We start from the raw sequence: 23,055 nt of genomic DNA, 5'->3' as shown, positions 1-23,055 counted from the left end.
AGCAGTTGGATTAGTTCAAAACAGTCAAGTTTTTTTTTTTTTTTTTTAATCATTTTGAGGGCAAGACACCCTGCCCGCCCCCCCAACTCCTGATAGAGGTTATGTGAAAACAGTCATGTTTTTTACTAGAAAAATGGGATCATTGATGTACCTTGTAACTATATGTGAAGTAGTGGATTGTAAAGGATGCAAGAGGAGATTGGCAAGATTTAAGTGAGAAACAAGGCCTTTCCCATGAAGGCAGTTTACACTATACAGGAACATCTATACTTGTGTCCTTGCAGGGAAATAAGAGTTGAAAATAGAAAGTCCATCAGGTAGTGAGGTTTGATAATAAATAATCACAGGGTTTGTGCCCTTATTCTGTGGGGGAAACAGAGATGACAGGAATCAATGGAATAATAGAATGATCGGACATCTAGAGACATAGGCTTCCAGCCTTTATTGACCTGCAGCCATATCTCCTCACCCATATGGGTTTAATTTCTGTACAAGTGAAAAAATAATTCCAAACAGGTGAATAATCTTTGATTTAATCTATGTGCATTGATCTGCAATGAAAAGTCAGAGATTTTTAATTAGGTTTATAATTTTGCCTCTTGAATGAATCACAGAGATGAAGGTATATAGAATAAAGTTCAAGAAGAGGTAATTCATCTTTAGTCCACTGTTGTTGAACAAACATCATACATAATATTTAAAATATATAAATCAGGTTATAGTGTTCTTGAAGTTGTGATCTGGAAAGGATTGTTGTTGTTCAGTTACTAAATCATGTGTGACTTTTTGTGGCACCATGGACTATACTGCTTGGGTTTCCCAAGTGACGCAGTGGTAAAGAATCTGCCTGCTAATGTAGGACATGCAAGAGACGCAGGTTTGATCCCTGGTTTGGGAAGATCTCCTGCATGGCAACCCACTCCAGTATTCTTGCCTGGAGAATCCCATGGACAGAGGAATGGCGGGCTATCATCTACAGGGTCACAGAGTTGGACACGACTGAACACGCAGCACACATGGACTGGACAGCGTACCAGGTTTCTCTGTCCTTCACTGTCTCCCGGAGTTTCTCAGACTCATATCCATTGAGTCGGCTGAAAAGGATATTTTGGTATTATTTACTGTTATTCTTACCATTTCTTTGAGTTGATTTCTTCCTAATTTTGTTGAAAATTTCAAACCAAAGCATTTTTAGTCTAGAGATGGTCTACAGAATGGTCTAGAGAGTAAGGAAGCCTCTTTTCTCAAAATGAAACTAATAGAATATGACTCTATAATCTTGCTTCTGCTGCTCCAGTTATTTTAGGAGGCATTATAAAAATGTTAGCCTATTAAAAATCCAGTACTATTGCGGTTGATAAAGTGCTTTGCAGTCTATTAGCAGTTACTATGAGAACATGGCAACAGGGCTTTGGTGTGACTAAACCCACCGATGCCATCTTCTGGGTTCCTGCAGCAAACTCTTACAAGCCGCACAGTTAATGGCCAGGTCTTTCTCGGAATAATGGAGTCACAGGTAGGGTTGTGTTATTTAAGACTTTCCCCATGGCATGAAGTTATAGTGTAGCTCCATGTGAAAGTTGTATTTGTTTTCTTGTAAAATGGCAGTGATTTTAAAAACTATTTTACCTAAGACTTTTATAGATTTTGAACAATTTAAAGCTTAGTTTTTTTCTTGTCCAGTTTTAAATATCTCAATAAATGCCCTAGTGATAAAGATATAATTTAAGTATACTTAATTACTGGTACTTCCTTTTAAATACTGCCTCATCAGCTCTTATGCCGCTTCATGGTCTTGGTTCTCAAACATCCTCAATGTTGTTTAAAGCTGTTTTTATTTATTTAAAAGCATTTGTTACATGTTTTGTTTGACTTATTACATTTGATGATGTTGTCATTATTCTACTTACAAATTTCATCAGTTATAAAAGCTATACTTTAAAAGTATGATGGAAAGAGAGCATTTATTCAAGGTGCCATTAGTGTTGGGATTAATACATTTTAAAGAACTAATCACTGGGATGGTGCTAGCACATAGTAAGTAGGTGCTCAGTTAATCTTTGCGAAAATGAGTACTGTATTTTCAACTAATTCATGGAACATGCATAATGAGCATCATATCTATAGAAAAGCCCTAACTGGGTAGAAACCTTGCCATCAGTAGAGCCTGAGATAATCACTTTTACTTAGAGTCATGTCATAATGAATTCTAATGAGTGAATGATGGCAGTGAGATATAGCACAACAGAAAGCTTCCTCTGTTCAACAAAACAAATAAAAGGTACTAAGAACCCACACTGAAATGGACTCTTTCTACATTTTATTCCATCTTTGCCTTTAGAAAATCAACATTTTTGCTTTCAGATTAGGAGAGTCATTTAAGATGTGTCATTAAAAAAATGTATAGAGGATCACTGCCTTCCTATAACTCAGTGCATTTCTTAACACCACCACCACATATACACAGTGGAGTAGTCTTCTTAAAGGGGATGACTTCAGTGCATTTTGTTAAAGGAATCACCTTTTACAAATGAAATGTAACATTAAATACAGACATAAAACTTAATTTGGTGATAGATATGTGCATGCATAACTTCGCATTGCCTTTAGTTGATTCTCTTGAATTATAAGATGGTGTAGAGAATGAACACTTTCTTAATGGATACTAAAATTCAGCTTCTTAGCAACGAGGCTTAGTGAGAACCACGAGGCTGAGCCCGTGGTTCACAGACCTTGGGTCAGACTTCAACCGCTTCTCAGCAGTGTGTCTCAGGACCTCATTGTCCCACACAGTGACATTAGGTGGGTCACAGGGTGCTCATCATAAGGAAGTGATGTCACCTGTTTGTGACTTTGCATTAAGTAGTTTGAGTTTACTGTGAGAAAATAGCTTTGGATATGTTAATGTGAAAAGAATGATGTGATTCTACAGTTGCAATCTTCCTTTATTTGGAACTTGAAGGCAACAGACGTAGCGAGGACACCAGCTTTGCCTCTCGAGTTCTGTGTGAAGAGTTAGGCCTGGTGTAGGGGGCTGGATTTTTTTCTAGACTACTTAACTGCCCGGCATGATTGTGCATTTGGGCATAGGCCCATTGGACAGGACACTCTAGATATAAGTATACATTACATACAATACGTACATAGAATGCATACACTACCCTTGGAATCCATTTCTTAAACTGTCACCAATATAAGCCAATAAAACCAGTAATATGAGGGTAGCCTTCTCTTGACTTATTACTCTCAATCTCTGCCTGCTTTTTCATTCTCATCTGTGGCCACACTGCCCCTCACTTATTGTACTATAGTTATCCTGATCCTCTTTCCCACCAATGGAACTTTGCATCTGTTCTTCTTTCCTGGAACTCTTTGCTTCCAACTGTTTTCAGGTTGCAGTTTGGTTGTCACCCCGTCACCATCCTCACCATTTTGAAGACAACATGAACCATTCTCTTATTAAATTTACCAGCGAATATCTTAATGACTGAATCCAGTAAGCCATTTTAACATCTTATTTTCCAGACCTGCTCCTTCAAATCTGTTGCTTGCTTTTCTGTGAGACTCATGCTCCTGGTTCTTTTACCCCTTAGCCTGTTTTTTTTTCCTTTTTTGCTTTAGGTCTTCTCCTCTTCCCAGCCTCTTGACCTAGGTGGCCTGTGGTCATCTGAAATCCACCATAACACAAAGTAAACTTACTTCCTCTTCAACTTTACCTCTCCTTGTATTTCCTATGTGTTAACAGTATTTCCATTCACCTTTCATTCAAGCCAGAAACCTAGGAGTCATCCTAGATTGAGTCAAGAACTTCTGATTTTACCTCCTGTTTCTCAATACTTCTCACTTCCCTCCATTCCTTTTGTTAGTGATCTACGTCAGGACATCACATCTCTTTCCTTTAATGCTGTAGTACTCACCTACTGTACCATCTTCAGTTTTGTCTGTATCAAATCCTTCAAGTGCACATCTAAAGTGATCTGTGTAAGATAAAAATGAGACTTTATCAGTTGCTCCAAAAAACTCTTAAATGTGTTGATCCTTAGCATGAAGGATTGTTTGTTGAATGAATAAATGAAGAATGGGACCAGCGTCCATTGTTGGGGCTTATTTGGGTCCTAGATTATATTGTCTACAATCCCTTGAAGGTTTCATGTATCAACTAAACCTTTTCTGAATTTTGCTTGGAAGTTTGTAAAACTGGGATGAATATCATTAGTATGGGATTATAGTTCATAGGTTATCTGTAGGAACAAGAGAGGCTTCCTGTGGTGAAAATAAGGTTTATGTGCCTATATTTTTCTTTGTCTTTTAGTTATAGTCTATTAAATTTTTATTTGGAGACTTTCTTAGGAGAACTATTCAGAAATAAATGTTTTTCCCCCTCTTTTACTAAAAAAGAAAAGTGAATGTCACTTTAGTGTATCTGCATTTATGTAGCTGAATTTCTGTATTATGAAACAAAATTCGAGTAACAGTTTGACAACTGGTGTTTTGATTGCTATTCTTAAAGGTTTTGTAAATTTGTTTTATTTTAATGAAGAACCATCATTCTCTTAACAGCTTACCAAAAAAAATGGAAAGAATATGTTGCATTACAATTAGTTGCTTAAATATGCTAATCAGGTCAGAGGTAGGAAAACATGGGTATTTTCCTTTACTCTTAAATTTTTGTACAGTGCTTCAATATGCTCTTTTTTTGTGATAAAATAAACATAACATGTTTACCATTTTAAAATGTACAGTTCTATGGCATTGTGTGCATTCACATTTTTGTACTGCTTTAGTATACTTTTTAAAAATTATTATATGGAAATAATTCATTATTGAGACCCAAAACTGTACTTACATTAAATGAGCAGAGTTCCCTGTGGAGCTTAGCAATGTGCTCTGATGAAAAATGATTTTGTTTGCTGAGTTTTGTTAAGGAACTTGCAGCATATCTGGCCTTATTGGATTCAGAGAGCAAATGCCAATGGGAATTTATGGAAACAGGTTTATTAATTTGATTTATTTAAACATTTTCCCCCCATTTCAGTGTAATAAAACATATTTAAAGAGCTATAAATAATTTATTCTTTTCTGTAATATATGTAATATATATATGTATTTATTTTCTCATTTGGAGGCTTGTAATAACTTTGCATTTTGTCCTTTGTGAGATGACAACCTAACATCATATCTTTTCCACTAGTTCTAAGTTTTAAGCCATTTTAGGTTAAGTTTTATAATTATGTAAAAGTCACAGGTCAAGGCAAGAAATAAGCATTATGAGGCAGATGGATTCTTTTATAGGGTAGATATAAAACATTTATTTCTTGAAGACTTACCTTCCTAGGAGAGAAAATTTTGATATAAGAAGATATCACCATAAAGAAGAGAGGCTTATACGAGAAAGCTTTTCTGATAGCAGTAGTTTTGTTCTCATAAACAAATAATGGCTGAAGCCAAGAGTGGTGCTTAGACTATTGGGAAGAATGGTATAATACCATGTATAGGGTACAGGACCTATAGATGTACATTCAGAGGAACACTGATTTCCCATTTAGGCCTTGTTACAAACTATTATAGGTTTTATAACTCTGTTGACAATCATCTTATTTGGAACATGATATGCTTATATAAAAATAATTTTTAATGTGAAATCTCTCATTACTTAAAGGTCTAGTGAAATGGTAGTTTTGAAAGCTGAGTCACAGTTTAACTTACCATCACAATTCACAGCTTCTCTCAGTATTTTACTTGGTAGCTTAATCCCATCTCAGCAGTACCATTAGGTTCCTGCCTTGAAAGTGAGGGAAAATACAAACATCTGATTTTTCTGAGCATGTGGGCTGTGATGAATTTAAATGTGTTCAAATGTGTTTTAATAGTGCATCTGCGTATAAGCAGCTGAAAATTTATGGTTGTTTTTTATTATAAAAATGAGGAAATTGACCACTGTGGGATAATTAAAAATAACAACTCTATAGAGAAATAGGAGTAAGTTTTTAAATGCCAGAGCACCAAGAGACAATATCTTCTAATCTAAATTGACTAATATATCTTTGTCACTTAAAGATCAGATATATATTTGAGTTAATGAATCATCCTCCCAACATCCCATAACTAAAGCAAATTCTGTTTCCTTTTTCCAGGCAAAGTTTTAGTCAAATGAATAATAAACCATCCTGCCTTTTTCTGAATCACAAGATAGGGAGACTCTTACAGGCAAAAGTGCAATTAAAAGAGATCCTAGAGAAGAGATTCTATCATGTTTTAAAAGAATGCCAGTGAAGGAAATAGCCTAGACTACTTTGGCTACACTTTTCAATGTTTAAAATAGTAATATCATATGGTTGTTTTTAAACATTTTCATTTTATCATTGAAGATTTGTTTTAAATGCTCATAGATCAGGAGTGGATCAACTTCCGGATAACCACCAATATCCTGGTTGGTGCATAATGACAGTCCTACGGAGACCAGATATATGAGGAAATGTTCCTCTCCCTTCAAAAAGGTTAACTTTACAAAAAATATTCATGAACATTTTCTCTTTTGAGTCTTACAATAATGCTTTATCATACTTAATGATCATTAGTTCCTACTTAAAAGCAGAAATTAAGATTCAGAGAGCCTAAGTCACTTACCCAAGGTCACTAGTGAATGGAATAAAACCAACTTGAGACTAGTCATTTTTGCCCTAAGGACTGTACCTTTGGCTCTCTATACTTCACTGCCTCTTTGATATGCTTTATAAAATTGGCCACTATAAACATGCACGAAGGTCCTTTTGGGAAATTTGTTCCTGGGAAAATTGTCTGAATTGATAATGTGATTGGGAGCATTATTAATTTGAGTCTTTGGTCGGAACAGAAGAACCTCAAAAATTAGTGAAGTCATTCATATTTCTGTTTGGTTCTAAGCAGTATCTGTTAACAGCCTTATACTGAAATGTAGGTCTGAATCTCATAATGTTCATTTATTTTTATTTCTTTTTGAAGTATAGTTGATGTATAATGTTGTCTTAGTTTCTGGTGTACAGCAAATGATTCAGATACATATATAAACACATAATATATATTCTTTTTCATAGTGATTTATTATAGGAGTTTGAATATAGTTCCCTATGCTATACAGTAGGATCTTTTTGTTTATCTATTTTATATATAGTAGTTTGTATCTTCTAATCCCCAAATTCTAATTTATCCCTCCCCATCCCCTTAATCCTTTGGTAACCGGAAGTTGGTTTTCTGTCTGTGAGTCTGTTTCTGTTTTGTAAGTAAGTTCATTTGTATTGGGCTTCCCTTGTGGCTCAACTGGTAAAGTATCCACCTGCAATGCAGGAGACCTGGGTTCGATCCCTGGGTTGGGATGATCCCCTGGAGAAGGGAATGGCTACCCACTCCAGTATTCTGGCCTGGAGAATTCCATGGACTATATAGTCCATGGGGTCACAAAGAGTCAGACATGACTGAACCACTTTCACTTCACACTTCATTTGTATCATATTTTAGATTTCACATATAAGTGATATCATATGGTATTTGTCTTTTCTTTCTGACTTAACTTCACTTAGTATGATAATCTCTAGGTCTACGCATGTTGCTACAAATGGCATTATTTTATTAATACTGAGTAGTATTCCAGTGTATATATTTATATATACCAACTCTTCTTTATCCATTCCTCTGTCTATGGACACGTGGGTTACTACTCTATCTTGGCTGTTGTAAATGATGCTACTCTGACCATTGGGGTGCATGTATCATTTTGAATTATAGTTTTCTTTGGATATATACCCAGGAGTGGGATTGCCAAATCATATAGCAATTCTATCATAATGTTCATTTAAATCATTTACTCTATTATAATGTTATTGAAAGATTGCTCAAGTGAGAGTTATTGTTTACTGTTCATTCTGAATCTGACTTTCAAGATGCCTTTATTCTTTAAAATAGTTTGAGGAAAAAAATGTGATTTTTTTTTGTTGTTGTTAAGCTATATTGTAAGGACTTTTTGATGTAATGTATGGTAAGGTAAAAAATTTTTTATTTGAACTAATTTTAAGTATAAAAATTAAACTGTAACAAAGTGTAAATGAAGACAACTTTTTAAGGAAATTTAGCTTTATTTGTTTCATATATCTGTAGGGACTGAGCAAGGTTATTTAAGTACCAACAAGTAGAGGATCTTAGGAAATCTGCTTTAACGAACAAATAAGAGTGATTTGTAGTTAATTTCATTTCAAAGAACACACAGGCATTGAAAAAATGGGTTTTTCCTGAACCTAATATACACAATTTTGGGGGAAATTTCTTCTTTCTGAAACAATACAAAAGTAAAGTTTAGGCTAGCTTTTGTCCAAATAATCATAATATCTGAATGGAATCTGAGGCGTTCATAGAGTGTTACCGAATTTGTTTATTTTGTAAAGTAAATTGATTCATTATTTTCAAATTGTTTTACAGGATCCTGCAAACCAAAAATGTGGTGGAAGAAAGAAAACCGTGTCTTTCAGCAGCATGCCGTCGGAAAAGAAAATCAGCAGCGCAAGCGACTGCATCACTTTCATGCAGGCTGGCTGTGAACTGAAGAAAGTGCGGCCGAATTCGCGCATTTACAACCGGTTCTTCACTCTGGACACAGACCTGCAGGCTCTTCGCTGGGAACCTTCCAAGAAAGACCTCGAGAAAGCTAAGCTTGATATTTCTGCCATAAAAGAGATCCGACTGGGGAAAAACACGGAAACATTTAGAAACAATGGCCTTGCTGATCAGATTTGTGAGGATTGTGCCTTTTCCATACTCCACGGGGAAAACTACGAGTCTCTGGACTTAGTGGCCAATTCAGCGGACGTAGCAAACATCTGGGTGTCAGGATTGCGGTATCTGGTTTCTCGAAGTAAGCAACCCCTCGATTTTATGGAGGGCAACCAGAACACACCAAGGTTCATGTGGTTGAAGACAGTGTTTGAAGCAGCAGATATCGATGGGAATGGGATTATGTTGGAAGACACCTCTGTAGAGTTAATAAAACAACTCAACCCTACCCTGAAGGAGTCCAAGATTAGGCTAAAATTTAAAGAAATCCAGAAGAGCAAAGAAAAACTGACAACTCGAGTGACGGAAGAGGAGTTTTGCGAAGCTTTTTGTGAACTTTGCACCAGGCCGGAAGTGTATTTCTTACTTGTGCAGATATCAAAAAACAAAGAATACTTGGATGCCAATGATCTCATGCTTTTTTTGGAAGCTGAGCAAGGAGTCACCCATATCACTGAGGACATGTGCTTAGACATTATTCGGAGATATGAACTTTCTGAAGAAGGACGTCAGAAAGGGTTTCTTGCAATTGATGGCTTTACCCAGTATTTGTTGTCATCAGAATGTAACATTTTTGATCCTGAACAAAGTAAGGTTGCCCAAGACATGACCCAGCCTTTATCTCACTATTACATCAATGCCTCTCACAACACCTATCTCATTGAAGACCAGTTCAGAGGACCAGCTGATATTAATGGGTATGTTAGAGCTTTGAAAATGGGCTGTCGCAGCATTGAACTTGATGTAAATGATGGCTCAGACAACGAACCGATCCTTTGTAATCGAAACAACATGACAACACACCTTTCCTTTCGAAGTGTCATAGAGGTGATAAATAAATTTGCCTTTGTGGCTTCTGAATACCCACTCATTCTTTGTTTGGGGAATCACTGCTCCCTACCACAGCAGAAGGTAATGGTCCAGCAGATGAAAAAGGTCTTTGGCAGTAAACTCTATACTGAAGCACCTTTGCTGTCAGAATCCTACCTCCCATCACCAGAAAAATTAAAAAGAATGATCATTGTGAAAGGAAAGAAATTGCCTTCTGATACAGATGTTTTAGAAGGAGAAGTTACAGATGAAGATGAAGAAGCCGAAATGTCTCGAAGGATGTCAGTAGATTACAATGGTGAGCAGAAACAGATCTTGCTGTGTAGGGAGCTCTCTGACTTGGTATCTATCTGTAAATCTGTTCAGTACAGGGATTTTGAATTATCTATGAAAAGCCAAAACTATTGGGAAATTTGTTCATTTAGTGAAACAGAGGCCAGCCGAATTGCAAATGAATACCCAGAGGATTTTGTAAATTATAATAAGAAGTTCTTATCACGAATCTATCCAAGCGCCATGAGAATTGATTCCAGTAACCTGAATCCACAGGACTTTTGGAATTGTGGCTGTCAGATTGTGGCAATGAATTTTCAGACTCCAGGTCCAATGATGGACCTCCACACTGGCTGGTTTCTTCAGAATGGAGGCTGTGGTTACGTTCTAAGGCCGTCCATCATGCGAGATGAAGTTTCTTACTTCAGTGCAAACACAAAGGGCATTGTACCTGGGGTGTCTCCTCTAGTGCTTCATATTAAGATTATCAGTGGTCAGAACTTCCCAAAGCCCAAGGGAGCTTGTGCCAAAGGGGATGTCATAGATCCCTATGTGTGTATAGAGATACATGGAATTCCAGCGGACTGTTCAGAACAAAGAACTAAAACTGTACAACAAAACAGTGATAATCCTATTTTTGATGAGACATTTGAGTTTCAAGTGAACCTGCCTGAACTGGCCATGATCCGTTTTGTGGTTCTGGATGATGACTACATTGGGGATGAGTTTATAGGGCAATATACAATACCGTTTGAATGCTTGCAGCCTGGATATCGGCATGTTCCCCTCCGTTCCTTTGTGGGTGACATCATGGAGCATGTAACTCTTTTTGTCCACATAGCAATAACTAATAGAAGTGGAGGAGGAAAACCACAGAAGCGCAGCCTTTCAGTGAGAATGGGGAAGAAAGTTCGGGAGTGTACCATGCTCAGGAATATTGGTCTTAAAAACATAGATGACATCTTTAAGGTAGCTGTTCATCCCTTACGAGAAGCCATAGATATGAGAGAAAATATGCAGGTAGGAAATGTCCCATACTGTTCTTCCCTACCCCTCCTTCTTCTGATCTTTCTCTCACCAGTGAACGTTGAACATTGTGTTTTTACTAATGATCTGATTCCTCAAAAAATTATCACAGAGGGTGTATAAACCCATGTACTCTGAATTAAGTTCAGTATTGCCTGTGATAAAACATATATTTAAAAAAAACCTTTCTTGGAGTATAGTTGATTTACAATGTTGTTTTAGATTCAGATGTATAGCAAAGTGAATCAGTTATAAATATATGTATATCTATTCTTTTTTAGATCCTTTTTGTACATAGGCCATCAAAGAGTATCGAGTAGAGTTCCCTGTGCTATTTAGTAGGTTGTTATTAGTTATCTATTTTATATATAGTAGTATGTAGTCAATTCCAATCTTCCAATTTAGCTCTCCCCTCTTACTCCACCCTGTAACCATAAGTTTTTTTTCCCTACATTTGTAACTCTGCAAAACAGATATGTTTTATGTTTCTAATTGTGAATGCTTTGTTAAACCTGGTCTGAACTAAATCAACTAATAGAGAATCAATGTAGCAAAATGTTTTATATATACACTAAATGTCCTTGCTGCTGCTACTAAGTTGCTTCAGTGGTGTCCAACTCTGTGCGACCCCATAGACGGCAGCCCACCAGGCTCCCCTGTCCCTGGGATTCTCCAGGCAACAACACTGGAGTGGGTTGCCATTTCCTCCTCCAATGGATGAAAGTGAAAAGTGAAAGTGAAGTCGCTCAGTCGTGTCCAACTCTTAGCAACCCAATGGACTGCAGCCCACCAGGCTCCTCTGTCCATGGGACTCTCCAGGCAAGAGTACTGGAGTGGGGTGCCATTGCCTTCTCCACTAAATGTCCTTAGTACACAGTAAATTGATATATGGGAATATGTATTTGAAACAATGAAAAAAATATATAAAATAGTATATGTGCATGTAATATACAAAATTTTATATATACAGACACATGCATACTAATTATAAGTATATATAAAAATATTTACAGATAAGAACATAGAAGGTATTTAAAGCCATATAAAACATGTAATGCCTGTTATTATTTTTTAGTTGTTTAAGTGTACAATAATAATAAATTATCTTCCATGAAACAAGTAAAAAACTAATAAAATTCAACAACACTAGTCGTCTCTTAGTGTTGTGCCTTAATTGAAAGGACATGGATTCTGGATTAAATTCTATCACTGTGTGATTTTTGAGCAAATTATTTAGGATATATGGTCGTCAGTTTTTTCCTCATAAGATGAGAAAAATAGTAATAATTACATCATAGGATTATTATGAGAGTTAAATTAGAGAGAATGTAAATTACCCAGTCTCATCATATAGAAATTCAATTAAGTTTTCTTGCCTTCATTAATACTTATAATCAGAGATGGCTGAAAACTTTTTCTTTAATACTATTTAGTATACTTATTCTAGGCTCATGTTACTGAGAAACAATCAAACAACAAATGCTTAATAAGTTCCTACAGGGTACAAGGAGGTCTTGTTTGGCAGAAGCGTCAGCAGTCTGTGTGTGAGAACAAAACAGGAGAGGAATATTTTTCAATGCAGTTTATTTTATCCTTTAGTTAACATTTTAATAGTAACCACCAGAAATCCCTACATTCAAAATAGAAAACAAGCTTGAAGAGGTTAAGTAATTTTCCCAATATTGCATTTAATAAATGGGAATGTTGAGCTTTAAATACATAATTAGCCACCCCCAAAACCCAATAATCATTCATGATTCTCAGTCACCTAATGTGGAACAGCACACCATGACTTGGTGAAAACTTTATTTTTATATTATTTCACAGAGAAATTCTGGAATGGGCTTAAAATCAATTTTAAATTGCTATAATGGAAAATACTATATTACATACAAATACTTAGATTGTAAACTTATGATAGGCAGTGGGTTGCCTTAACCACTATTATAAAAGTAGGTTCCAAATATTAACGTTATCTATTGCATAGGAACCTGGAATGTCAGGTCCATGAATCAAGGCAAATTGGAAGTGGTCAAACAAGAGATGGCAAGAGTGAATGTCGACATTCTAGGAATCAGCAAACTGAAATGGACTGGAATGGGTGAATTTAACTCAGATGACCATTATATCTACTATGGCGGGCAGGAATCCCTCAGAAGAAATGGAGTGGCCATCATGGTCAACAAAAGAGTCTGAAATGCAGTACTTGGATGCAATCTCAAAAAAGACAGAATGATCTTGGTTCATTTCCAAGGCAAACCATTCAATATCACAGTAATCCAAGTCTATGCCCCAACCAGTAACGCTGAAGAAGCTGAAGTTGAACGGTTCTATGAAGACCTACAAGGCCTTTTAGAACTAACACCCAAAAAAGATGTCCTCTTCATTATAGGGGACTGGAATGCAGAAGTAGGAAGTCAAGAAATACCTGGAGTAACAGGCAAATTTGGCCCTGGAATACAGAATGAAGCAGGGCAAAGACTAATAGAGTTTTGCCAAGAAAATGCACTGGTCATAACAAACACCCTCTTCCAACAACATAAGAGAAGACTCTATAATTGGACATCACCAGATGGGCAACACCAAAATCAGACTGATTATATTCTTTGCAGCCAAAGATGGAGAAGTGCTATATAGTCAGCACAAACAAGAGCAGGAGCTGACTGTGGCTCAGACCATGAACTCCTTATTGCCAAATTCAGACTGAAATTGAAGAAAGTGGGGAAAACCACTAGACCATTCAGGTATGACCTAAATCAAATCCCTTATGATTATACAGTGGAAGTGAGAAATAGATTTAAGGGCCTAGATCTGATAGATAGAGTGCCTGATGAACTATGGAATGAGGTTCGTGACATTGTACAGGAGACAGGGATCAAGACCATTCCCATGGAAAAGAAATGCAAAAAAGCAAAATGGCTGTCTGGGGAGGCCTTACTTACAAATAGCTGTGAAAAGAAGAGAAGCAAAAAGCAAAGGAGAAAAGGAAAGATATGAACATCTGAATGCAGAGTTCCAAAGAATAGCCAGAAGAGATAAGAAAGCCTTCTTCAGCGATCAATGCAAAGAAATAGAGGAAAACAACAGAATGGGAAAGACTAGAGATCTCTTCAAGAAAATTAGAGATACCAAAGGAACATTCCATGCAAAGATGAGCTCGATAAAGGACAGAAATGGTATGGACCTAACAGAAGCAGAAGATATTAAGAAGAGGTGGCAAGAATACACAGAAGAACTGTACAAAAAAGATCTTCATGACCCAGATAATCACGATGGTGTGATCACTGACCTAGAGCCAGACATCCTAGAATGTGAAGTCAAGTGGGCCTTAGAAAGCATCACTACGAACAAAGCTAGTGGAGGTGATGGAATTCGAGAAGAGCTATTCCAAATCCTGAAAGATGATGCTGTGAAAGTGCTGCACTCCATATGCCAGCAAATGTGGAAAACTCAGCAGTGGCCACAGGACTGGAAAAGGTCAGTTTTCATTCCAATCCCAAAGAAAGGCAATGCCAAAGAATGCTCAAACTCCTGGACAATTGCACTCATCTCACACGCTAGTAAAGTAATGCTCAAATTCTCTAAGCCAGGCTTCAGCAATATGTGAACCGTGAACTTCCTGATGTTCAAGCTGGTTTTAGAAAAGGCAGAGGAACCAGAGACCAAATTGCCAACATCCGCTGGATCATGGAAAAAGCAAGAGAGTTCCAGAAAAGCATCTATTTCTCTTTATTGACTATGCCAAAGCCTTTGACTGTGTGGATCACAATAAACTGGAAAATTCTGAAAGAGATGGGAATACCAGACCACCTGATCTGCCTCTTGAGAAATGTATATGCAGGTCAGGAAGTAACAGTTAGAACTGGACATGGAACAACAGACTGTTTCCAAATAGGAAAAGGAGTTCGTCAAGGCTGTATATTGTCACCCTGTTTATTTAACTTACATGTAGAGTACGTCATGAGAAACGCTGGACTGGAAGAAACACAAGCTGGAATCAAGATTGCCGGGAGAAATACCAATAACCTCAGATATGCAGATGACACCACCCTTATGGCAGAAAGTGAAGAGGAACTAAAAAGCCTCTTGATGAAGGTGAAAGTGGAGAGTGAAAAAGTTGGCTTAAAGCTCAGCATTCAGAAAACGAAGATCATGGCATCCGGTCCCATCACTTCATGGGACATAGATGGGGAAACAGTGGAAACAGTGTCAGACTTTATTTTTCTGGGCTCCAAAATCAGTACAGATGGTGACTGCAGCCATGAAATTAAAAGACGCCTACTCCTTGGAAGGAAAGTTATGACCAACCTAGATAGCATATTGTAAAGCAGAGACATTACTTTGCCAACAAAGGTTCGTCTAGTCAAGGCTATGGTTTTTCCTATGGTCATGTGTGGATGTGAGAGTTGGACTGTGAAGCAGGCTGAGTGCCGAAGAATTGATGCTTTTGAACTGTGGTGTTGGAGAAGACTCTTGAGAGTCCCTTGGACTGCAAGGAGATCCAACCAGTCCATTCTGAAGGAGATCAGCCCTGGGATTTCTTGGGAAGGAATGATGCTGAAGGTGAAACTCCAGTACTTTGGCCACCTCATGCGAAGAGTTGACTCATTGGAAAAGACTCTGATGCTGGGAGGGATTGGGGGCAAGAGGAGAAGGGGACGATAGAGGATGAGATGGCTGGATGGCATCACTGACTGGATGGACGTGAGTCTGAGTGAACTCCGGGAGTTGGGTGATGGACAGGGAGGCCTGGCGTGCTGCGATTCATGGGGTCGCAAAGAGTCAGATACGACTGAGCGACTGATGATCTAGCTTTTTCTGACATAATTCTGCAACCGTTATAACCCCCTGTGTTAGATTAGTTATAAGTCATTTCTACACTTAACTTTATATATTTGAAGTAGATTTTATACAGTTCCATATAATTCTTGAAATATCTCCTTTACATGTATTATATGTTTAAAATACATATTAAGGAGATTTGGCTATGGATAAATTTTTTTCTGTTAGCATAACTTATCTCATTTCAACATAAGGGGTTATTTAGAGCCTAATTAGTATAAAAATGAATGCCATCATTGTCACTAAATTCATGAGGCATGCTAGGTTAGGTATTGTTCATTGTTAATAGGCATAGTTGCTATTTCAAATATTCTTTGAAAAGCCTGTCACATGGACAATTGTAGCTTTACATAAAGTGTGTTTTATGCACGTCTGTCAGGTGCATTTCTGATGGAGTGACAAAGGGATACCATTGATGGTTATGTGAAAAGAGGGTGATGAGCAGCAGCAGCCTGCTACCTTGTGGGAAAAATCTCAAAGGAGATGCACTCCAGTGTACAGTCAGTGACATGCTTTTGTGATCATCATGATGTGGATTTAATAATATATTCATGATCAGTCAGTGTTAACTTGTATGCATTGTCCAGAATATTTCAGATATTCCAGAATATTCCAAAGCCCTGCTTTGAGAGGTACTGTGTAACCTTAGGTCATAATCTCCTTTGCTTTGTGGCATATTTGTAGCAGTTGTTAAAAGTTGGTTAAAGATGAAATGTAATTGTTAATTAGCTCTACGTGTTATCTCCATGTATATTATAGTATTTTGGGTTGGTTATAATCCGGTTTGCTTCAAATTACATATGTATTTAAGGGTATACTTCTAATGAATGTACTTTTGTGTACTGGAAGTGCTCAGGGTGGTGTCCTATGGTCAGAAGTGTAATTCTATGTTTTCTCCCACACAGAATGCCATAGTGTCTGTTAAGGAATTGTGTGGACTTCCTCCAATTGCCAGTCTGAAGCAGTGCCTGTTGACCCTGTCTTCTCGGCTCATCACCAGTGACAATACTCCCTCCGTCTCTCTTGTGATGAAAGACAACTTTCCTTATCTAGAGCCTCTGGGGGCAATTCCAGATATGCAGAAAAAGATGCTAGCTGCTTATGATCTGGTAGGAAATTGTTACTCTCTGTTTCTTGTCTGTGTGGGAGGAAATCATATTGCAGGACCTCTTTTATGAAACTTCAGTAAGTAACACAGAATGACTGCCTTTAAAACCTTGACTGGGGGTGCCAGGCAGAAGTGGCCCACTCAGCTCCACCTAAGCCCTAGTGGAGACCTCTGAGACAAAGCTTTGAACCCAGAGCTCCACGGATTAAAACTGGAAAATCTCTGCTTTAGCAAAGAATACATTTTGCCTAAGACCTCAAAAGTATACACAATTTCTCATTATCTAAATAACTTTAGCCTGCAATATAACCATTTAATCACATGCCTAGAGGAAGTAAAATTATGCCTCAGTACTGCCTTATGATGGTTGAGACAAAATAATTCTCTGGAATTTATATTTCTAGGCTAATACTATTATCTGATTTTTCTGAATATATAATGGAATTTAAGTATCAAGTAAATTTAAGAATAATGATATTTTTGCAAATCCTAACTCCATAATAAAATTAAGACCAAATGAAGAGTTGGGAAAATTTGTCACATGTGCACCAGATGAAGTGTAAATAATCTTAAAATAGAAAGAGCATTTAAAAATCAATAAGAAAAAAAATGAGAAAAAAAATCTTGTATCAGCCCAGGTTAAGTTCAGCTTCTCGAAACTAAAAATGCAAACCAATCATGCTTTAACAGTATAGTCTCTCACATAAAAGTCTCACAGCCATTCATGGTGACACTTCTATAAAATTCTTAGGAATCTAGGCTCCCTCTAGTTTTCTGTTCCACCGTCTCTAGACCATCCTCAGGGTCCAAATGGCTGTTGAAGCTCCAGCCATAATACCTGCATTCCAACCATCAGGAATGATGAAGAGGAAAAAGAGGGCACTATTCTTTCCCTTTAAGGACATGAAAAAATGTGCATCACATTTTATTTTATCAACCTGGAGTTGACACATAGACACATATACCTGCAAAGAAGAATGGGAAATAACTTTATTTTGTGTATTTTTTAATTTTTAAAAAAATTATTTAATTACCTTATTTATGACTAGACCGGGTCTTCATTGCAGGGTGTGCTTTTCTCTAGTTCCAGCGTGCAGGGGCTACTCTCTAGCTGCACTGTGTAGGCTACTCATTGTGATGGCTTTTCTTGTTGCATAGCAACAAGGGTGCATGGGCTTCAGTAGTTGCGGCACTTGGGCTTAGTAGTTGTGGCTCCTCGGCTCTAGAGCATAGGTTCAATAGGTGTGGTGCCTGGGCTCAATTGCTCTGCAGCATGTGGGATCTTCTTGAATCAGGGATTGAACCTGATGTCTCCTGAATTGGCAGGAGATTTTTTTTTTTACCAGTGAGCCACCAGGGAAGCCCAGAAATATTTCTATTTTAAAGGGCTATGTGCTCAACTAAAAATCATTTCTTCTGTTACTAAAAAATAGAGAATGGATGTTAGGGGACAACAAGTAGTCTTTGCTTCAGAGGTGAACAGGCAATTTATGTATCTCCTCTCCCTCAAAAATAATGAAAATTTAAAAACATGCTATGCTGTGTGCTAAGTTGTGTCCGACTCTGCGACCTTATGGACTGTAGCCCATCAGGCTCTTCTGTCTATGGGGAGAATAGGCAAGAATATTCCAGGCAAGAATATTGGAGTGAGTTGCCATGCCCTCCTCCAGGGGATCTCCCCTACCAGGGATCGAACTGAAGCTCTTATGTCTCCTGCATTGGCAGGCAGATTCATTACCACTAGTGCCACCTGGGAAGCCCCCAAAACATGTTTAACCTTAAAAAAAGTTTTAAATTTAAGATATTAAAGAAATGTAATGAGATACTTCCCCTCTCCATCAAATTGGCAACTTTTTTCTTTTTAAAATAGTACCTCTTAAGTACATGAATACTGTCATCCATCTACCTCTAGTGGGAAAATAAATTGGTAAATTTGGAGGGGATTTGGCAATATAATTTAAAATGATTATCCTATTTGATCCATATATTTCATATCCAGGGATTTACTCTAAACCAATAGATGTGTACATAAACATCTGTGGTTAATAATGTCAACATAGAGGGATAAGTGGGGCTTCCCTTGCGGCTCAGCTGATAAAGAATCTGCCTGCAATGAGGGAGACCTGGGTTCAATCCCTGGGTTGGGAAGATCCCCTGGAGAAGGAAGAGGCTACCCACTCCAGTATTCTGGCCTGGAGAATTCCATGGACCATATAGTCCATGGGGTCGCAAAGAGTCGGACGTGATTGAATGACTTTCACTTCACTTCAGAGGGATAAGTTAACTAAAATATAGTAAGCCGTATTATGGACTTCCTTAAAACCATTAAAATTGTGTTAGAAGAATATTTGATGATGTGAAGAACTCCTCATAGTATGTTTTGTGAGAGAGTCTGGTTGCAAAAAAAATATACACTATAGCATTTAAATTGTATTTGTATGTATATGCATCTAAAATGTTAGCAGGGTATTAATATATTTAGCAAAACCAATACAATTATGTGAAGTTTAAAAATAAAATAAAATTTAAAAAAAAGATACAAAAAAAAATAGTGATTATTTTTAAATAAGGAAAGTGAGTTTTATTTTCTTGCACATGCTTTTCTGTGTTTTTTTCTGTATTTACCAAACTCTTAACAATGAACCTGACTAATTTTCATAATTGAATAAAAATAGGTGTTAAGAAAATGATACTATTTTATCATTCAAAAACAACTAGAAGAGTGATATTGGGAATAAATACCCTACACTTGAAAAAGAAAAGCCCACAGAGTATATTCTGCTTATGAACGATCATACCTCTTACAAATTGTACTTCATGGTTGAAGAAGTTTGCTTGTTACCTAAATCTCGTTTTTCACAAAATAAATTTTTTTTTATCATAATAGTAGGGACTGAAAGCTATTCAGTGAATAGCTATAGTTGCCATCTAAGAGGTGACATTAGGGTACCTACTGCCATAGAGACAGACAGTGGAAGCACTTATTGTTCCAATCCCCTTTGTAAGCTAAGAAAGAAAAATCACTCACTGAGAGGGGAGCCTGGTTCCCTGGAGCTGGGCCTGCGATAAGCAGGAAAGCACCTGGACTGTGGTTAGCCAGTTTTCATTTCATATCCCCAAGTGTCCCGTGGTATTGGAACCACACCTGCTGGCCAAATCGCATTCATATTTTTAAAATGTAATTTCTAATTGCAGGTACACCATGGTTTTCCAAAGTTTAAAATAAAAGACTTTAGTGGAAAGCAGAAATACTTTTTAATTTAATTTTATTTTTTGGCTGTGCTATGCAGCTTGTGGGTTCTTAGTTCCCTGACTGAGGATTGAACCCCGGCCCTGAGCAGTGAAAGTGTCGTGTCCTAATCACTGGAACCACCAGAGAATTCCCATGGAAAGCAGAACTACTTCTAATGATATGTTCATTTATAGTTCCCTTTGGAAAAGGTTTTTCATTTCGGTAGGGAGTTGAGAGTAAATATCCCTATAGCTAGCATAGGCTGTCCATAACATGTAAGCGTTAGTCGCTCAGTCGTATCCGACTCTTTGTGACCCCATGGATTGTAGCCTGCCAGGCTCCTCTGTCCATTGAACTCTCCAGGCAAGAAGTGGATAGCCATTCCCTTCTTCAGAGGATCTTTCTGACTCAGGGATTGAACCTGGGTCTTCTCCATTGAAGGCAGATTCTTTACCATCTGACCTTACCAAGTGTTAAACTTGGCCAACTGTGGACATGACCAAAAATACTGCTGATGTCTCAATTGGTTATTTCTTTAAGGAGGTGCTGTAGATATGGGCCAGACACATGCCATGATGATGTCAAAAACCCTTTTTACTTTAGGATTTGCATTGTATAGGTTGACATCTTTAGTGCTCTTGTTTATTCATGTTAGTATTTATTTTAAGATAAATGTCTTTTAAGATACTCTGCAGATCCAGTGATCATTTGAAAACATAGATCATATCACTTTCTTGCCTCCAGGGGCTTCCTATGAAAACAGAACTAAAACTCCTCTCTGTGGCTTACAGGGCTATTTATGACCTGGCCTTGCCTTCCCATCTCACTTGCTGCTCCCAGCCTCACCTCCATACACTCTCTTCTGTGCACTTCACTCAGCCCTGTGGGCTTGCTTTCTTCAGTCAGACTCAGCTTGCTTCTATATCCAGGCCGTTTTACTTGCAGTTCTCTCTGCCTGGAATGTTCTTCTCTTCGGTTGCTTATCTCTTAATTCTTAGCTCAAGTGTCATATCCTCAGAGAAAAGCGAAAGTGAAAGTTGTTCAGTCATGTCCAACTCTTTTCGACCCCATGGACTATACAGTCCTTGGAATTCTCCAGATGGGAACACTGGAGTGGGTAGCCTTTCCCTTCTCCAGGGGATCATCCTAACCCAGGGATCAAACCCAGGTCTCCCGCTTCCCTAACCGCTGTCTCCAGCTGTCACTCTATCACATAACCCTATTTGATTTCCATTATCTTATTCAGCAGCATTGAAAAATGCCTGACTTTTGTCCTTTTCCTTTTACTTCAATTTGATTATATATTCCAGGAGGCCAGAGACTGTCTGCCTTGCTTATTGTTGGTAACTCTAGCATCTAAAACACTGCTGACACATACTATGTTATCAATTAATGTCAGTTGGATAAAATGAAAATGAATTCATCTATATAGTTGGTGAAATAATGTAGTTCCCATACTATCTCTGAATGTGTTTTATGGAAAACCTTTAAATCCCCTGTGTTTTATCTCTATGATACTACCCTAGCCAAATTGTTCCCTGCCTTACACATATAGTTGGAAACCTATAGACTAAGGCAAAGGGCTTTGCAGGTGGCCCAGTGGTAAAGAATCCACTTGCAAGGTAGGAGATACAGGTTTGATTCCTGGGTCAGGAAGATCCCCTGGAGAAGGACATGGCAACCCACTCCAATATGCTTGCCTGGAAAATTCCATAGTATCCTGGTAGGCTACAGTCCATGGGATTGAAAACAGTCAAGACACTCTGAGCACACACACACACACACACACACAGATACACACACACACACACATTCTAAGGCAAAACTATGAAGACAGGAAAAAGAGCAGTAGCTTCAAGGGCCGGGGACAGGATAGGGTGAATGAGGGATGAACAGGAAAATCACAGGGCTTTTGTAGGGCAGTTTAACTATTCCGCATAATAATATAATAGTGGATTGCACCATTATACATTAGTCAAAACCCATAGAATGTAAAACACAAAGAGTTAATCCTAATGTGAACTATGAACTTTAGTTGATAATAAAGTGTCAATATTGGCACATCAATTGTAATAAATGTACCACGCTAATGCAAGATGTTAAGTGGGGAAAACGGGGTGAGGTGGAGTGAGAGAGTTCATGGGAATTCTCTGTACTTTTTGCTCAACTTTGATGCAAGCCTAAAACTTCTAAAAATAAAGCCTAAAAAGCCCCACACAGACTATTAATAAAAACTTATTTGGATGACTAACACAAAAGACAAATCTAGAGTTTATTGCCTAGTAGTGGTGGTGGTTCGGTTCAGTTCAGCTCAGTCGCTCAGTCGTGTCCGACTCTTTGCGACCCCATGAATCGCAGCACGCCAGGCCTCCCTGTCCATCACCAACTCCCGGAGTTCACTCAGACTCACGTCCATCCAGTCAGTGATGCCTTCCAGCCATCTCATCCTCTGTCGTCCCCTTCTCCTCCTGCCCCCAATCCCTCCCAGCATCAGAGTCTTTTCCAATGAGTCAACTCTTCCCATGAGGTGGCCAAAGTACTGGAGTTTCAGCTTTAGCATCATTCCCTCCAAAGAAATCCCAGGGCTGATCTCCTTCAGAATGGACTGGTTGGATCTCCTTGCAGTCCACGGGACTCTCAAGAGTCTTCTCCAACACCACAGTTCAAAAGCATCAATTCTTTAGCGCTCAGCCTTCTTCACAGTCCAACTCTCACCATACATGACCACAGGAAAAACCATAGCCTCAGGGGGCAGGTATTCCAAAATGAACAGCTTGTGTGTTCAACTTGGACTTAAGTTGCTTAGAAATGTCTCAAAAGTGGTAATAAACTGTATGTACTCAGTCAGTCATGTCTGTCTCTTTGCAACCTCATGGACTGTAGCCCACCAGGCTCTTCTGTCTGTGGGATTCTCCAAGCAAGAATACTGGAGTGGGTTGCCATT

General features: G+C 38.0%; 1 protein-coding gene across 4 annotated transcripts in view; it reads left to right on the top strand.

Annotated features, from left to right (window-relative positions):
• The window catches only part of PLCL1 (phospholipase C like 1 (inactive)), a 367,382-nt gene that overhangs the window by 281,130 nt on the left and 63,197 nt on the right, over positions 1–23,055 (top strand). For all 4 annotated transcript variants that reach the window (XM_086347364.1, XM_086347374.1, XM_086347395.1 and 1 more), the window contains 2 exons: positions 8,449–10,923; positions 16,677–16,880. In XM_086347364.1, the coding sequence (XP_086203490.1) occupies positions 8,449–10,923; positions 16,677–16,880 (2,679 nt within the window). The remainder of the gene's footprint in view (positions 1–8,448; positions 10,924–16,676; positions 16,881–23,055) is intronic.

Source organism: Bos grunniens, chromosome 2 (assembly GCF_055505025.1).
Source record: "Bos grunniens cultivar Pamir isolate PY7600 chromosome 2, Bosgru_T2T1.0, whole genome shotgun sequence".
In the NCBI taxonomy this organism is placed as follows: domain Eukaryota; kingdom Metazoa; phylum Chordata; class Mammalia; order Artiodactyla; family Bovidae; genus Bos; species Bos grunniens.
This window is presented reverse-complemented; position numbering and strand designations above follow the sequence as displayed.